Source organism: Meles meles, chromosome 11 (assembly GCF_922984935.1).
Source record: "Meles meles chromosome 11, mMelMel3.1 paternal haplotype, whole genome shotgun sequence".
Classification (NCBI taxonomy): domain Eukaryota; kingdom Metazoa; phylum Chordata; class Mammalia; order Carnivora; family Mustelidae; genus Meles; species Meles meles.
The window spans coordinates 95,331,402-95,347,616 of NC_060076.1; the positions used below are offsets into that span (position 1 = coordinate 95,331,402).

The window sequence follows — 16,215 nt, forward strand, 5'->3', positions numbered from 1 at the left end:
CTTTTGGAGATTTTGCCCGTAAGGAGGATGGCAGCTGATCTGATTGGGACAAATGGTTCGTGTCTTTGGAATTAATTCCAATTAGCTCAGAGATGGAGCAAAGCTGAAGGGGCATTTGATTTACTTCATATAAATGGAGTTACTTGTATGTAGTCTTCTGTCTGCCTTGTTTTATTCAGTAATTTATCTTCTTTTTTTAATTTATTTTTTTTAACTTTTTTTTTTTTTTTAATTTATTTGACAGAGAGAGATCACAAGTAGACAGAGAGGCAGGCAGAGAGAGAGAGAGAGAGAGGGAAGCAGGCTCCCTGTTGAGCAGAGAGCCCGATGCGGGACTCGATCCCAGGACCCTGAGATCATGACCTGAGCCGAAGGCAGCGGCTTAACCCATTATTCAGTAATTTATCTTATCTTGCTTTTGCATCTTTGTCAAAAATCGTTTGTCCTGCAGGTGTGGGTGTATTTTTGGAGCTTCTTTTTTGTCCCATTGCTCCATTTATCTGGCTTCAAGCTCCTACTTCACTGTTTTTTTATTACTGCTGTTGGAAATTAAGTCGTGTTAGATGGACAACTTTTTCTTCTTTTTCAGTGGTTCTATAAAAAGCAAAAAGTTTTATGGGATTTTGGTTGGGATTGTGATGGCTCTATTGGTCATTAGGGAGAAAACTGGTATCTTAACTAGTCTTCTGAACTATGAGCACAGTAGATCTTGCCCCTCCCCACCCATTTTTTAGGTCTTTAATTTTTCTCAGTAGTGCTGTATAGTTTTCAGTATACAAGCTTATCTCTTTTATCAGATATATCCCTAAATACTTCATATTTTTCCATGCTAATGTGTGTTTTTAATTTTAATTTTGTTATTTGTCCTCATATAAGAATGTGATCAATTTTTATATATTGATATGTATACCATAGCCTTACTAAATTGGCTTACTATTTCTAATGGGTTTTTTTGTGGATTGCATCAGATGTTCTATGTAGAAAATATGTCATCCTTGAATAAACATAATTTTACTTTTTCCTTTCCAGTATGAAAGTCTTTTACTTCTTTTTCTTGTATTATTGCTCTGGCCTCCATACTGTGTTAAAGAAAAGTGACAAGACTGGATGCGCTTGTCTTGGGGAAGATACATTGAGTTGAACAAAATCTCAACATATCAAAAATTTGTGGGCCTGGGGCTCCTGGGTGGCTCAGTGGGTTAAGCCTCTGCTTTCAGCTCAGGTCATGATCTCAGGGTCCTGGAATTGAGTCCCGCACCAGGCTGTCTGCTCAGCAGGGAACCTGCTTCCCCCCACCTCTCTGCCTACTTGTCATCTCTGTCAAATAAATAAATAAATCTTTAAAAAAAATTTGTGGGCCCTCTAACGCAGTGCTGAGAGAAGGTCCAGGATGGTTCAGTATTCAGAAATCATTCAGAGTATCCACTGTGTCAACAGGTTGAAGAGACAAAAATCATATATGTATATCAATCGGAGAAAAAGCATTTGACACAATCAAACAGTGATACATTATGAAAAACTCTCAGAAAATTAGGAGTAGAGGGAACTGACTCAACTTGAAAAAGAGCATTTTTAAACAGTTTTGTAGAAATAAAACTATAATTTAATTCAAGCTACAGAAATAAAATTGGGTTTATGTATCAATCTTATATCTTGCCAACTTGCTGAACCTGCTTATCAGTTCTGTAGTTTTTTTAGTCAGTTCCTTAGAACTTTCTAAGTACAACATCCTATCTACAAGTAGAAATAGTTTTACTTCTTTTTCAATGCAGAAGTCTTTCCTTTCTTTTTCTTACATTATTGCACTGACTGGAACCTTCTTACAGTGTTAAGTAGATATGGTAAGAGTACATATCCTTATCTTATTCATGATCTTAGGAGAAAGCCCTCCATCTCTCTGTAAATCATGATGTTAGTTGCGGATTTTTCATAGGTGCCCTTTATCGAGTTGAGGAAATTCCTCTCCTACTGCTAGTTTATTGAATATTTTTACTGTGAGAGGATGTTGGATTTTGCCAAGTGATTCTTCTGTGTCTATTGAGATGATCACATGGTTTTTGTTTTTATTATTGATACATTACATTGATCTTAATATTGATATGTTACATTGATTTTTGAATGTTAAACTAACCTTGCCTTCCTGAGATAAATTCCACTTATTCATGGTGTATATATATACTTTTCTATATGCTGTTGGATTCAGTTTGCTAACACTGAGGATTTTGCCTCTGTATTTAAAAGAGACATTGGTCAATAGTTTCTTTTCCTGTGATAACTTTCTCATTTTCATATCAGTTTAATACTGTACTCATAAAATGAATTATGACATGTTCTCTCCTCTTCTATATTTTGGAAGAGTTTGAAAAGTGTTGGTATTAATTCTTTTTAAAATGTTTGGTAGAACTCACCAGTAAAACCATCTAGGCTTGGTTTTTCTTTGTGTGAAGTTTTTGAAATTATTTAATTTCTTTACTTGTTGTAGATCTGTTCAGATTTTTCTATCTCTTCATGAAGATATTTTTGGTAGTTTCTGTTTTCGTAGTAATTTATTTCCTCTTATTTTTTTTGCATACTTTTCTTCATAGTATTTTGTTATCCTTTTTATTTCTATAAGGTTAGTTATAGTGTCCCTTTCCTACTCTTTAATAATTTGAGTTTCTTCTTGGTTAGTCTAGCTAAAAATTTGCCAATTTCCTTGATCTTTATTAAAGAACCAAATTTTGTTTTTTTATAGATTTTACTTATTTGAGAGAGAGAGAGAGAGAGAGAGAAGGAGTAGGGTGAGGGACAGAGGAGTAGGGAGAAGCAGACTCCCCATTGAGCAGGGAACCCAGCAAGGGGCTGGATCCCAGAACTCCAGGGTCATGACTTTAGCCAAAGGCAATCACAGAGCCACCCAGGCGCTCCTAGGAAGAATCAAATTTTGGGTTTGTTGATTGACTCCATTATTTTTTGTCTTCATTCTTTTATTTATTTCCACTCTACTCTTTTTCATTTCTTACTTTCTGCTTACTTGGGGGTTCATTTTATTCTCTTCTTCACATTACTTAGGGTGAAATGGTAGATTATTGATTTAAGTTTTCTTTCTTTCTAAGAAAGTACTTTGTATGTTTTAGTTCTTTTTAATTTGTCGAGGTTTGTTTTATGACTTCGCATATGGTCCACTATGAAGAATGTTCTTTGTGCACTTGAGAAGAATGTGTATTCTGCTCTTGTTGGACTTAAAGTGTTTTGTAGATGTCTGCTACAACGAGATAGTTTATAGTATCCTTTAAGTCTTCTGTTTCTTTGCTGGTCTTCTGTTTCCTTTCTGTTCGTTATTGAAAGCGGAACTCCGAAGTCTCCAGCTATTTCTGTTGCCTTGTGTATTTCTCTCTTCAGGTTTTCAGTTCTACTGTGTGTATTTTGGGGTTCTGTTCTTTTTCTTTTAAGGTTTTATTTGTTTGAGAGAGAGAGAAAGCATGAACAGGGGGCAGGGCAGAGGGAGAGGGAGAAGCGGACTCCCTGCTGAGCGGGGAGCTCAACACAGGCCTCCATCCCAGGACCCTGGGATCATGACCTGAGCAAAGGTAGATGCTTAACCGACTGAGCCACCCAGGCACCCTGGGGTTCTGTTCTTAGGTGCATGGATATTTAGTCGTTATATCCTACTGGTGAATTGATTTCTAACCATTGTAAAATATCCTTATTGTGTCTATAGTAAAAATTTTTTTCTTACTCTGTTCTATATAGTATATAGCCATCTTGGCTTTATTTAGGTTACTGCTTACTTGGTATCTATTTTGACATCTTTTTTTCTTTCAGCCTGTGTCATTGACTCTAAAGTGTGGTTTTGTAGACAGCATATACTTAGGTCATTTTTAGATTCAAATGGAATCCAATTTATATTTTTCTTAATTTATGCTTTTGGGTTCATTTTTTAAAAGCCTTTATTTTTTTAGGGAAGTTTTAAGTTCACAGCAAACTAGAGAGGAAGGGACGGAGATTACCCATATATCCCCTGCCCACACACATGCACATGTGATCAACCGCACGTACCAGAATGGTTCATTCATTACCAGTGATGAGCCTACATTGACACCTCATGGTTACCCAGACTGCTTACCTTAGAGTTCACCCTTAATGTTCTATGGATTTGGACATCCTATAGATTTGGACAAATATATAATGACTTTATCCATCATTATAATACACAGAGCATTTTCACTGCCCTAAAAATCTGTGCTCTGCCTATTAATCCCTCCCTCCTTCCCCCAGCCCCACTGATTGCCTCTGTAGTTTTGCCTCTTTTGGAATGTCGTGTAGTTAAGTCCTATATCATGTAGCCTTTTCGGATTGGCTTCTTTTACTTAGTGACACGTTTTTAAGATTTCTCTATGTCTTTCCATGGCTTGGTAGCTCATTTTTTTTAGTGCTGAATAATATTCTATTATTTTAATGTACTACCATAGTTTATCTATTCACCCGTTGAAGAGAATCTTAGCTGCTTCCAAGTTTTATGAATAAAGCTGCTGTGAACATGTATGTGCAAGTTTTTGTGTGGACGTAGTTTTCAACTCCTTTGGAAAAATAGAAATGCAATTGCTGGATTGTAGAGTATATTTAGTTTTATAAGAAACCACCAAACTGCCTTCCAAAGTGACTGTACCAGTCTGCATTCTCACCCACAGTGTATGAGAACTCCTGTCGCTCCACATCCTCATCAGCATTTGGTGTTGTCTTTTCTCCACAGTTTTGCTGTTCCAGGAGGTGTGAAGCTGTATCCCAGTGTTTTCATTTGCATCCTGGTGGCATATGACGTGAAGCATCTTTTCACACGCTTATTTTCCATCCGTGTATCTTCTTTGGTGAGGTGTCTGCTACGGTCTTGGGCCCATTTCTGCAATCAGGTTGTTGGTTCTCTTACTGTTGAACTTTAAGAGTTTTTTTTGGTATATTTTGGATAATAAGTCACTATCAGATGTGTCTTTTGCAAATATTTTCTCCCACTCTCTGGCTTGTCTTCTCATTCTCTTGACATTGTCTTTGCAGAGCAGAATTTTGAAATCAAGTCCAGCTTATTAATTGTTTTCTTCATAGGTTGTGCCTTTGGTATTGTATCTAAATAGGCGTCACTATACCCAGGGTCATCACGGTTTCTCCTGGGCTATCTTCTAGGAGATTTGCAGTCTTACATTTTATGGTGAGGTCTGCCATCCATTGGAGGTAATTTTCGTGAAGAGTGTAAGGTCTGTGTCTAGATTTTTTTCATGTGGGTGCCCAGTTGTTCCAACACCATTTGTTGAAGAGACTGTCTTTGCTCCATTGTGTTGCTTTTGTCTCTTTGTTAAAGAGCATTTGCCTTTGTTTATGTGGGTTTATTACTGGGCTCTCTGTTCTACAGACCTATGTTTTTGTGCTTTGGCCAATTCTACACTGTCTTGGTTACTGGAGTTTTATAGTAAGTCTTGAAGTTGGTTAGTGTCAGTCCTCCAGCTTTGTTCTCCTTAAGTGTTGTGTTGGCCATTCTAGGTCTTTTCCCTCTCCACATAAATTTTAGAATCATTTTAATGATGCCTATAAAAGAACTTGAACTACCTGTAATTGAAAAAAATGTTAAATAATATGTCATAGAAATGTATTTAAATGTGAACATAATTATATATCCACAATATTTATATACTGACTAAAAGGAATAATCAACAAACATTTGTTGGTTAAGATTCCAAATTATGCCATCCAAAATGGTGTGGTATCTGGTGCTTGACCCCAAAGCGGCTGCTGTGGGGAGTCTTTCTTCCTGTTGATACCACCTGCAGACCAGTGACCTGACTCCAGGTGATCGCTTGGTCCAAACTAGGATTTGGGGAGCAACATTAGTACCCAGGTCGCACCCAGGATAGGAAGCTTTTTCTAGGTTTGATTGATGATGTGGGGCTTCTTAATGCATTCTGGGATTTTGTGAGGATTGACCAAGGAGTTGTAAAAGGCAGGTTTGCTTTATTTATTTATTTATTTATTTATTTATTTATTAAAGATTTTATTTATTTAATTGACAGAGATCACAAGTAGGCAGAGAGGCAGGCAGAGAGAGAGAGAGAGAGAGGGAAGCAGGCTCCCTGCTGAGCGGAGAACCCAATGCCAGACTCCATCTGAGGACCCTGAGATCATGACCTTAGCAGAAGCCAGCAGCCCAACCCACTGAGCCACCCAGGTGCCCAAGGCTGGTTTTATTATTTGCCAACAAAACAGAACCCAGGAGACACACCTTTACAGTGACCTGTAGGAATACTGGCTGTTAGTTAAATGCAAATTGCTTCTCTCACGCAGCAGTTCTCAAAGCATCACTGGAAACCAGGTAGAAATGCAGATTCTCAGCCCCACCCAGACCTACTAGGTGGAAATTCCGTGGGGAAGGCCCAGCAGTCTGGGTTTTTACGGAATCCCTTCTGATGGGGTTGAATACGTCACTGTTGACATCTTGATGAGTTTGAGGGATCTGCGGGGGTGACAGCTGGGTTCAGACCTGTAGGAATGAGCCTCGTGTGGCTGTGGGGCGAGCACAGGCATGGGGAAACCTTGCTTGCAAAAATCTGCTCCACCTACTTTTTACTTTCTTAACTTTTTACCCATTTGTTCTATCATACCATATTTTCTGAAGACTGTGAACCAAACAGCACGTTTCTTTAAGTGATGAAAAAGAAGATCCTGCTCTGGTGTTGTTTTTCCCTGATCTGTGATGAGTCTCCTGAGAGCCCAGGGGCCTTCCCTGAGGTGCATTCAAGGTGTGAGATCACAGAAGCAGGTGCAGTTCATGGCAGACTGTCAGACAAGGCAGCCCTTAGTCCTTTCTGTGAGGACTTAGCTTTCTAGAAAGGCTGGAGTGATGTCAAGAAAGAAAAAGCATTTTTTAAAAATATTGCCTGCCTGCCCCCAGGGGAGATTTCAGGAGAAAAAGAATTTTATCCAATTTCCTCATTTTTTTTTTTTTTTTTGAGGTACAGATTCAGAAGGGAGGATGTTTCCATTTAAAAGATATTTGGTGGGGGGTGGGGGGCGCCTGGGTGGATCAGTTGGTTATGCATCTGCCTTCAGCTTAGTTCTTGGTCCCAGGGTCCTGGGGTCGAGCCCTGTGTCGGGTCGCTGCTAAGGAGGGGTGTTAGCTTCTTCCTCTCCCTCTGTCCCTGCTCATGTGCTCTCTGGCTTACTCTTTCTCTCAAATAAATAAAACCTTAAAAAAAGAAAAAAAAGAAATTTTTAAAAAAGAAAAATTGGGCTTTTTGTTTATTATTTTTATTTTTTTTTTAAAGATTTTATTTATGTATTTGACAGACAGAGATCACAAGTAGGCAGAGAGGCAGGCAGAGAGAGGCGGTGGGGGAAGCAGGCTCCCTGCCGAGCAGAGAGCCCAATTCGGGGCTCAATCCCAGGACCCTGAGATCATGACCTGAGCCACAGGCAGAGGCTTTAACCCACTGAGCCACCCAGGCACCCCTGTTTGTTTATTTTATTAAATGTGGAATCATAAAGATTCCTTAAGGACAAAAGACTAGTGTGGTATCAGGAAGCTATGTTTTATAACATCCAAGCCACTAGGTAAATCTTTAGTCAGCCCTACATGATAAGAGGATGTAAGAGAATGGATAATTGGTACTAGGGAAGCCATCCTAAAGCAGAGAAAATCTGGGCAAAGTATTGAAATTAAACAGACCCACCCCTCAAGGAATTAGAAGGAACACACGTCTGTCAGGTTGAAGACCTGCAAGAAGTTGGAGATATACATATGATCAGAAAAACTAAGATAAGGAAAATACCACTCCTTGCCTTCGCATGGTGGTGCCGTCGTGTCATTTCCGTGGTCTCAGCAATAACCTTGACATAGGGAAGGCGTGATTACTGCTTCCCCTTCGCTGATGAAAAGGATGAGGTTTGGTGAGATTAGACGGTGGTGGTGGTAGTGGCAGCTGCCTTTGACTGAGCAGTGATCTGCGTATTCGTTCAGTACCGCTTTGCTGAGGACCTACTGTGTGCCCGGCCCTGTTCTGTACAGTAGTTGACAAAGCAGACAAAACTCTGTGCCTTCACGGAGCTGACATTCTGGTCATGGAAGGCAGACAGTAAAGGGGATAAATCAGCAAATTATATACCATGTTAGGTGTGTTTTCTTCAAAAGTCCTGAGGGAAACAATGAAACAGGGAAGGGGAGCTGGTTTGAATTGGAAACAGGGCGGCTAGATGGGTCTTGAAGAGAGGGGGAGCATGACCTGGCTGAAGTTAACAAGGTCACTCTGGCTGCTCTGTTGAGGAGAGACTGAATTACTTCACTGTCAGGCACAGAATGAGTCTGTATGTGGCCTTGCAGGTCATCTTTGCAAGGACTGTAGGGCACATGTGAGGCTCGGAGATGATGGCAAATGTGCTTAAGATCATAGAGCTGGTAAGTGCCAGCAACTCTATCCATGTGTGTGTGGATTCATGACCGTACGGTTAGACCAGCTGCGTTTCTCTTAGGAGGAGGACGCCAAAATGTATAAAGGAGGTTGGTTCTTGACACTTGTCTTTGGCACAGCAGTGAATTAAGTTTTGGATAAAGGATTAACAAAGTACACAAAGCAAAACAAATCTGAAAATCGTGCTGTGGATCGAGAGCTCTGCAAAGTTTCATGCAAGCTAAGGAATTATCAGTGTAGCAGAGTTAAAATGCGTACAGTGATATTGAAATTTCTTTTATCCAGTTTGAGGTCTTTCCTGTTGAGAGGCTGTGTGTGCGGTGGTGGAGAGCACCAATTCTGGAGTGAACGGTGTGAGTTCAGAGCCCAGCTCCACTATCTAATAGCTGTGTGACTGTAGGCAAATTATTTGACTTCTCTTTGCCTTCATTTTCTAATCCATAAAATGGGAATAATGTATGAAACTAACCACAGTTTTACCACACAGTCCAGCAGTCATGCTCCTTGGTGTTCCCGTAGGAGCTGAAAGACCTACGCACACACCAACACCCGCACGTGAATGAACGCAACAGCTTCATTCATAACTGCAAAGCCTTGGAAGCAAGTCAGATGTCTTTCAGCAAGTGACTGGTAACTAAACTGTGATTCCTCTAGATAATAGACTATTATCCAGCACCGAGAAGAAATTGACCGCCAGGCCATGAAGATGTGTAGAAACCTTAAATGCATATCACTAAGTGAAAGGTGCTAATCTGAAAAGGTGACACGCCATGATTCCATTAATTTGACATTCTGGAAAAGGCCAATCTGTGGAGACAGTGAACAGATCAGGAGTTGTTGGCATGGGGCAGAGAAGGGGATGACTGAGCAGCAGAAATTCTCTGTAATAGCAGATACACGTCCTTATACATTTATCCACATCCCATAGGGTATCCAGCACCAAGAGTGCTTCCATAAGGTGAACTGCGGATGGTGGGTGATGACAGATGTGTCTGGGTGGGCTCATCCGCCGTGACCGGTGTGCTGTCGGGTACGGGGGCTGATGGTGAGGGGGACCGTGCATGTTGGGCTGGGACAAAGGGTACAGAGGAATCCTCTGTACTTTCCACTTAGTTTCGCTATGAACCTCAAACTGCTCTAAAAATACACTGTTTTCTTTTTTAATTGGAATAATAGTAGTCCTCACCACATGGTGGTGTGGTGAGGATTATGAGTAAGGCAAAGAAGGGACTTGGAACAGTGCCCGGCATGGAGCAAGCTTATGTGTTTTAGTTATTATTAATCTATTATTTGTGGACATAAAAGTATGTAGCTTTCATAAGTTCACTCACGAACTTGGAGATCTCTATTTTTGCCCATACAAACTTAAATTTTTCAACCTCAAATTCTCCTACCACGATTGCCACATAGAAAGTAATCCCGTTGGCCTGTGTCTTTAATGTGGGCAGAGGGCCTCTTGCAGCAGGAGGAGGTGGAGGGCAGGTTGACTCCTTCCCAGATGTCCCACCTCAGACATCTGGACCCTGATGGCCGTGGAACGCAAGTGATCTGCCCCCCCGGGAGGGATGCTGCCGCACGCCTCACCTGCAGGCACGTCTGACCCAGTCCCCGCCCGCTACCCCCCAAAAGTACACGTGCGGGCTTTTTGCCTGGGAGGGGGAAGGCAAGGCAGTGTCCTCAGAACTCCTCAGGTCACTGCAGAGCCTGTCTCTCGTGTGAAATGGCTTTTTTATGAAGGAGAACATTCTTTTTGTCAAACTCTTACTTTGTGATGACTCTTCTGAGTAGTATGAGTGACCGTCCATTCCTGTTCTGAGTTTTAAGTATTGGGTACTAATTAGTGAGCCTGTGATTAATCCTAAATGTTGAGTCATTTTGAGGAACATCTTGGGATGAAAGCAAATTGTAGGATAGAGTGAGCAAAATATCTGTCATTAGCAGCAGGAAATGAAATTAAAGAAGATGATCATGCAGTGAAATGACAGGATTACTGTTCAAACCCCGTTTCTCCTGACTCTGCAACCAGGCACATGAAATGAATTCAGTTGTGAATGAAGTTAATGTTTCATAAATCTTCTTGAGAAAGTCAGCCATTACTAACTACCAGCAGGACTGTTTTCTAGGTAGTGAAGGGACTACTTTACAAAGTCTTATAAAATACTCTGCTACTGGTTTGCAAATTAAAATAACAGTAATATATTGGATACGTGTATGCCAGACATTGTGCTAGAAATACACACACAATTGTTCTTTATCCTCACAAGAAGCTGAGAAAGATATGATAATCCTCATTTTACAGAAAAGAAAATTGAAGCTCAAAATGGTTCGTATAGCTGGCAATGAACAGAGTCAAGGTTTAAACGCAGAACTTCTGACTTACAATATGGCTTTAGCCTAGCGGAGCCACGTGTACTTGGTCCGTTACCCACAGCTGGGGGACACATCCCTGCTTTCATGCAGAGTTCATGCGCAGAGAACACTTGCAGACTTCCCTTGGATGCCAGTTATGCAGAGAAGGCCAAGGGGTTTCTGCTTCCAACCACAGTGAAATCGCAGAGACCAGGGTTACACTTCTGCCTTAAACAACTAGAAACAACTAGACAATATATAAAATATATAAAAGGGCCTGCAGTCTCCGCCGGCCTGGGTGTTTGACTGAGGGCTGGTCTGTGCACGCTGTCCAAGGCTGGGACAAACACAGGAAGGAGCGGACAGTCCGGCTCTCAGGGCTCATGTGCCCACCAGCCGGAGAAGGAAGGCCTCGTGGTACGCAGAGCGGCAGGTAGAAGCCTCGGAAAGATGTCACGTGTGCGATGGGACTAAATTAGCTACAGTGAAGGCTGCTGTGAGCTGCCCTGCCATACCGGCTGCAGAGCGTTAGTCTCAGGAGACAAGGGAGAGCAGTCAGTGGTTGAGGTCTGTTGGCTAAGTAATGGGGGTTCCTGGAGGAAGCCGGAAGGGGCAGCGGGACAGGAGTCGGGACTGGCGTTTGGGCGAAGAGGAGGGCGGTTTATCGCGTCAGGCAGCGGAGCTGGGGCTGCCACTGTTTTGATCAAAGCAGGTGTGACACGTGCAAGGAGTAGGGGAGGAGCCTGCACGGAAGCTCTCGAGTTTCTGTTTTAACTCGGAGACTTTGAAAGGCCTTTGAAAGGTCTGAAGTCCCGTTTCCCAAACCGATGTTTATGAGATGTCGCCGACCTTTGAAAATGAATAGTTTAAGTCTAAGCATATACTAACTCTCAGGTAAGTAGACCATTAAAGAAAACTCCGTTTTCCCACTGTTTTTCCTAGGACAGAAGAATTACTGTTTCATAAAAAGCATGTATTCATGTTATTTTATTAAATTAAAATTTAATATTTAAACAATACAAATGTAAAAGATTTGCAAATAAAGAGAGCTCTTACCGTTTTTAAGATGACTTTTATAGTCACATTTGGATACATATGATATTCCTTTTTAAGATTTTGTTTATTTATTTGACAGGGAGAGAGAGATCACAAGCAGGCAGGGAGGGAGGCAGAGGGAGAGAGAGGGGAAAGCAGGCTCCCTGCTGAGCAGAGAACCCGATGTGGGGCTCAATCCCAGGATCCTGAGATCATGACCTGAGCCGAAGGCAGAGGCTTAACCCACTGAGCCACCCAGGCTCCTCTATATATGACACTCTTTGAAGATGGGCCATCTTTAATTTTGTAGACTAACTGTTATGTTTTAGCAATACTGTCAGCCTGCAACAAAGGGAAAGCATTTATCTATTACCTATTATTAAATTGGAATTTACATGTTACTTTGGAGATGCTCTCCTTTTCTTTTTTTTCTTAACATATATATATTTATTTTTATTTTATTTTTTAAAAATAAAATGTTTATTTAAAAATATTTTTATAATGTAATAAATAATCTGATAAATTATTTGTTGTTATTTATTAATAATCTGTTATAAATTAATAAATTATCAATAAATACAATTATATATAATATTAATATTATACAATTTAATAAATTATTAATAAGGATAATGAATAATTTTATAATAAATAATAAAAATATTATTTATTTAAAAATAAAGTATTATTTATTTATTTCACAGAGAGAGAGAGAGATCACAAGTAGGCAGAGAGGCAGGAAGAGAGAGAGGGGGAAGCAGGCTCCTCGCTGAGCAGAGAGCCTGATGCGGGGCTCGATCCCAGAACCCCGATATCATGACCTGAGCCAAAGGCAGGGGCTTAACCCACTGAGCCACACAGGAACCCCAATATATATATAGATATATTTTTAATTTATTTATTTGACAGACATAGATGACAAGTAGGCAGAGAATTAGGCAGAGAGCCAGATGTGGGGATCCATCCCAGGACCCTGAGACTGACCCAAGCCAAAGGCAGAGGCTTAACCCACTGAGCCACCCAGGCGCCCCTCCTTTTTTTTTTTTTTAAGATTTTATTTATTTATCAGAGAGCGAACAAGCAGGGGGAGTGGCAGGCAGAGGCAGAAGCTGGCTCTCCACTGAGCAAGGAGCCCCATGTGGGATTGATCCCAGGACCCCGACTGTGACCATGACCTGAGCTGAAGGCAGACGCTTAACTGACTGAGCCACCAGGTGCCCTATTAAGTTTTAAATTTAATTCCAATAGTTAACACAGTGTTCTATTACTTTCAAGTGTACAATACAGTGATTCAACACTTCTATGCATCACCCAGTGCCCATCATGACAAGGGCAGTCCTTACTCCCCATCACCTGTTTCCCTGTCCCTCCCCCACCTCCCCTCCGGTACCAACAGTCTGATGTCTGTAGTTAAGAGTCTGTTTCTTAGTTTGTCTCTCTCTCTCTTTTTCTTTGCTCTTTGTTTCTTAATTTCAGCACAAGATCTCATTCTTTTTTTTTTTTTTAAAGATTTTATTTATTAATTTTGACAGACAGAGATAGATCACAAGTAGGCAGAGAGGCAGGCAGAGAGAGTGAAAGGGAAGCAGGCTCCCTTCAGTGCAGAGAGCCCGACGTGGGACTCGATCCCAGGACCCTGAGATCATGACCTGAGCCGAAGGCAGCGGCTTAAACCACTGAGCCACCCAGGCGCCCCAAGATCTCATTCTTTTTAATGGCTGAATAGTACTCCACTGTGTGTGTGTGTGTGTGTGTGTGTTCATAAATGAACATCCCGTAGGCAAACTCTCAGAAGCTTTCTCTCTTTTTTTTTTCCCCCAACAGACTACCATGCCTGCAGGAATCGTTGCCGGAAATGAGGAACCGAATTCCACTTCAGTGAGTAGCAGTGCGAATGCTGCCAACATGAAAGGTGAGAGAGCTCTGATACACTTGTTGCCTCCTTGTGCAAAGCGCCATCTAATACAATGGTGTGAGTAGACATGACAGAAGGCTCGAGGCCTCATACAGGGATCCCAAGTGCAGCTGCTGTTTATGGCTTTTGTTTATTTCTGCCTCCCTGTTTTGACCTGTTAAAAATTCCTTTTCAAAATCTGGAATAACGGGTCTTTTGAGAAAGAACGTTGCAAACAATGTTTGTCTCCTGTATCGTCCTCCCAGACTGAAATTATCTGTTCCTATCATCCAACGCCTCTTTGTGAGTCACACTTTCCTTTCTTTCCTCTCTCCTTCCTCGCAAATGTCACTTAGACGCACGTCGTGCTGAGGCATGGAACCCTGCGCCTCCCAGTCTGTTTCTCTCCTCTGTCCTGTCCCAGGGTTTTGGTCTTTTCCATGGCAGCCCCGGGAAGGGAAGGTGCTGACTGGGGCTCTCGCTACCACACGTGCCCTCACTCCTTCGCGCTGCCGCAGGTGCCAAGCTGGGGGCACACCCTGACTTCCTGCCACGTTGGCCCCGCTGGTCCTGCTTCTACCACCGCAGTGAGCCAGATGTTGAGTCATTTTTCTTGGCAGTGCCCTTTGTGTGATTTTCCTGCTGCCTCCTCTAGGTTTTCGCTGTTTGCTTCAGTGTTCCTGTACAGGGAACTTTGATGGCCTGTCCCCCGAAGTGGCATTAGATGATGTGAGGATCTGAAGATAGTAACTGGCTCTGGGTGGCTTGTGCTCTTGTAACAATCCAGCCACGCCACCAGGGGGAGCTGTCTTTTTACCAGGAAAAGGAGTGTCTCCCCACCCAGACCTTACCCAAATTCCAGGTCCTCGCAGATCCTCCTTCATCTGTCCCTGCTGTGCCTGACTCTGGGGGCACCAGGGCGGCTGTTGGCTGCCTTTTGTGGACAGTGTCTGCGTGCCAGACTTACCGTGTATTAGCTTCCGTGGTTTGAGAAGGAAGCGCTGTCTGAAACCAGTGCCGGACCAGCGCCGACTTGCTGCTTCCTTTGTCGAGTGATGTGTTTTCTCCCGAGGGACTCTCCAGCTAGCGAGCGTAACAGTCAGACAACCTTCCCCCTCTCCGTTCTTCTTAGCCGGGGTTTCCCACCAGGGATTCTCTTGGCTTCTGAAGCAGGGAGGTCTTCAGTGTACAGGAGAGCGCCGGATGCAGCAGACAGCATCGCCGCATCCCCGTGGCCTCCAGTCATGCCCCAGACTGCAGTGGCCACCAGCAAGCCTGACACGCTTCCAGATGTCCAGGGAGGGCTGTACTGCCTGGATGTGATCCTCTCACTGAGCTGTTTTACCTTTTCTAAAACCATCTTTGTCATTGAAATTTTTCCCATTGTATTCATGTAGCAAATTTTTAATTAGGAAAAATCTGAAAAAATAAGAAACTTTACATCTAACTTTTTTTTCTAAAGATTTTATTTGTTTATTTGACAGACAGAGATGACAAGCAGGCAGAGAGGCAGGCAGAGAGAGAGGGGAAAGCAGGCTCCCTGCCAAGCAGAGAACCCGATGCGGGGCTGGATCCCAGGAGCTCGGGATCATGACCTGAGCCGAAGGCAGAGGCTTTAAGCCACTGAGCCACCCAGATGCCCCTGCATCTAACTTTTTTAGAGTGAGTCCCCTCTATAAAGGTAGTCAGTTATACTTTATTGGGTTAACATTGGAATGGGAAGTATTTTGTTGTTATTGGCTAATGAATCATGGGGAAATTAGGGGATATGTAAGTAAAGTTTTTAAATTATTTGTAAAGGAAAGTGGAAAACTCAACAAGAACTATCTCTGGAATGAGACAAACCTAGATTTAAATCTTGGTTCTACTTTTCGAAAAAAAATTGGGGGAAGGCAGATTTTCAAACATTCATGAAAGCATATAGACTACTGTCTGTGGAGGTCCTGATCTTTTTGGAGGAACCACCCCCACACGTGGGCACCGTCCCCCATGGAGGCGCCACCCCGCCACAGAGGTGACTTCCCTACCAAGTACCATCTCCCAGCTTTAACATTTGAGCTCACTCACTTCCTCCCCTCCTTTCCCCGACTTCATATTACTTCATTTCATTCCTTAGCCATATCACCATTACCATAATTTAAAAATTTTAACAATTGCTCAACATTGTCAGTATCTAAACGTTGCGCAAATTTCTGTCTCATAGATGTGTGTGTTTTTGTTCACATCAGGCCCCAATAGAAGTCAGTATTTTAGGATTGGTTGGTATGTGTCTTACATCTCTCTTGCATGAGGGTTTCTCACTCTTTCCTCCAATTTGTTTGTTGAAGAAACCAGGGTTTTTTGTCCTGTAGAGTTTGCTGCGATCTGTATTTTGTTGATTATATTCAGACGTTGTTTCCTATAAACTAAACTGGCAGAAGGACATAGAGTCTAATCCAGTTTTCTTTACTTACAACCGTATTTGATGAAAGGTCTATATTCTTCCATCAGAATGCCCATGATGTCTGG

General features: G+C 42.1%; 1 protein-coding gene across 4 annotated transcripts in view; it reads left to right on the forward strand.

The window, feature by feature from the left end:
* The window catches only part of PTPDC1 (protein tyrosine phosphatase domain containing 1), a 51,395-nt gene that overhangs the window by 8,528 nt on the left and 26,652 nt on the right, over positions 1 to 16,215 (forward strand). The window contains exons 1-2 of one of the 4 annotated variants that reach the window (XM_046024003.1): positions 8,745 to 8,749; positions 13,638 to 13,725. In XM_046024003.1, coding sequence (XP_045879959.1) covers positions 13,644 to 13,725 — 82 coding nt within the window. In that variant the 5' untranslated portion in view covers positions 8,745 to 8,749; positions 13,638 to 13,643. Of the gene's footprint in view, positions 1 to 8,744; positions 8,750 to 13,634; positions 13,726 to 16,215 lie in introns of those variants that run through there. The other 3 variants (XM_046024002.1, XM_046024001.1, XM_046024004.1) reach the window with 3 other exon arrangements.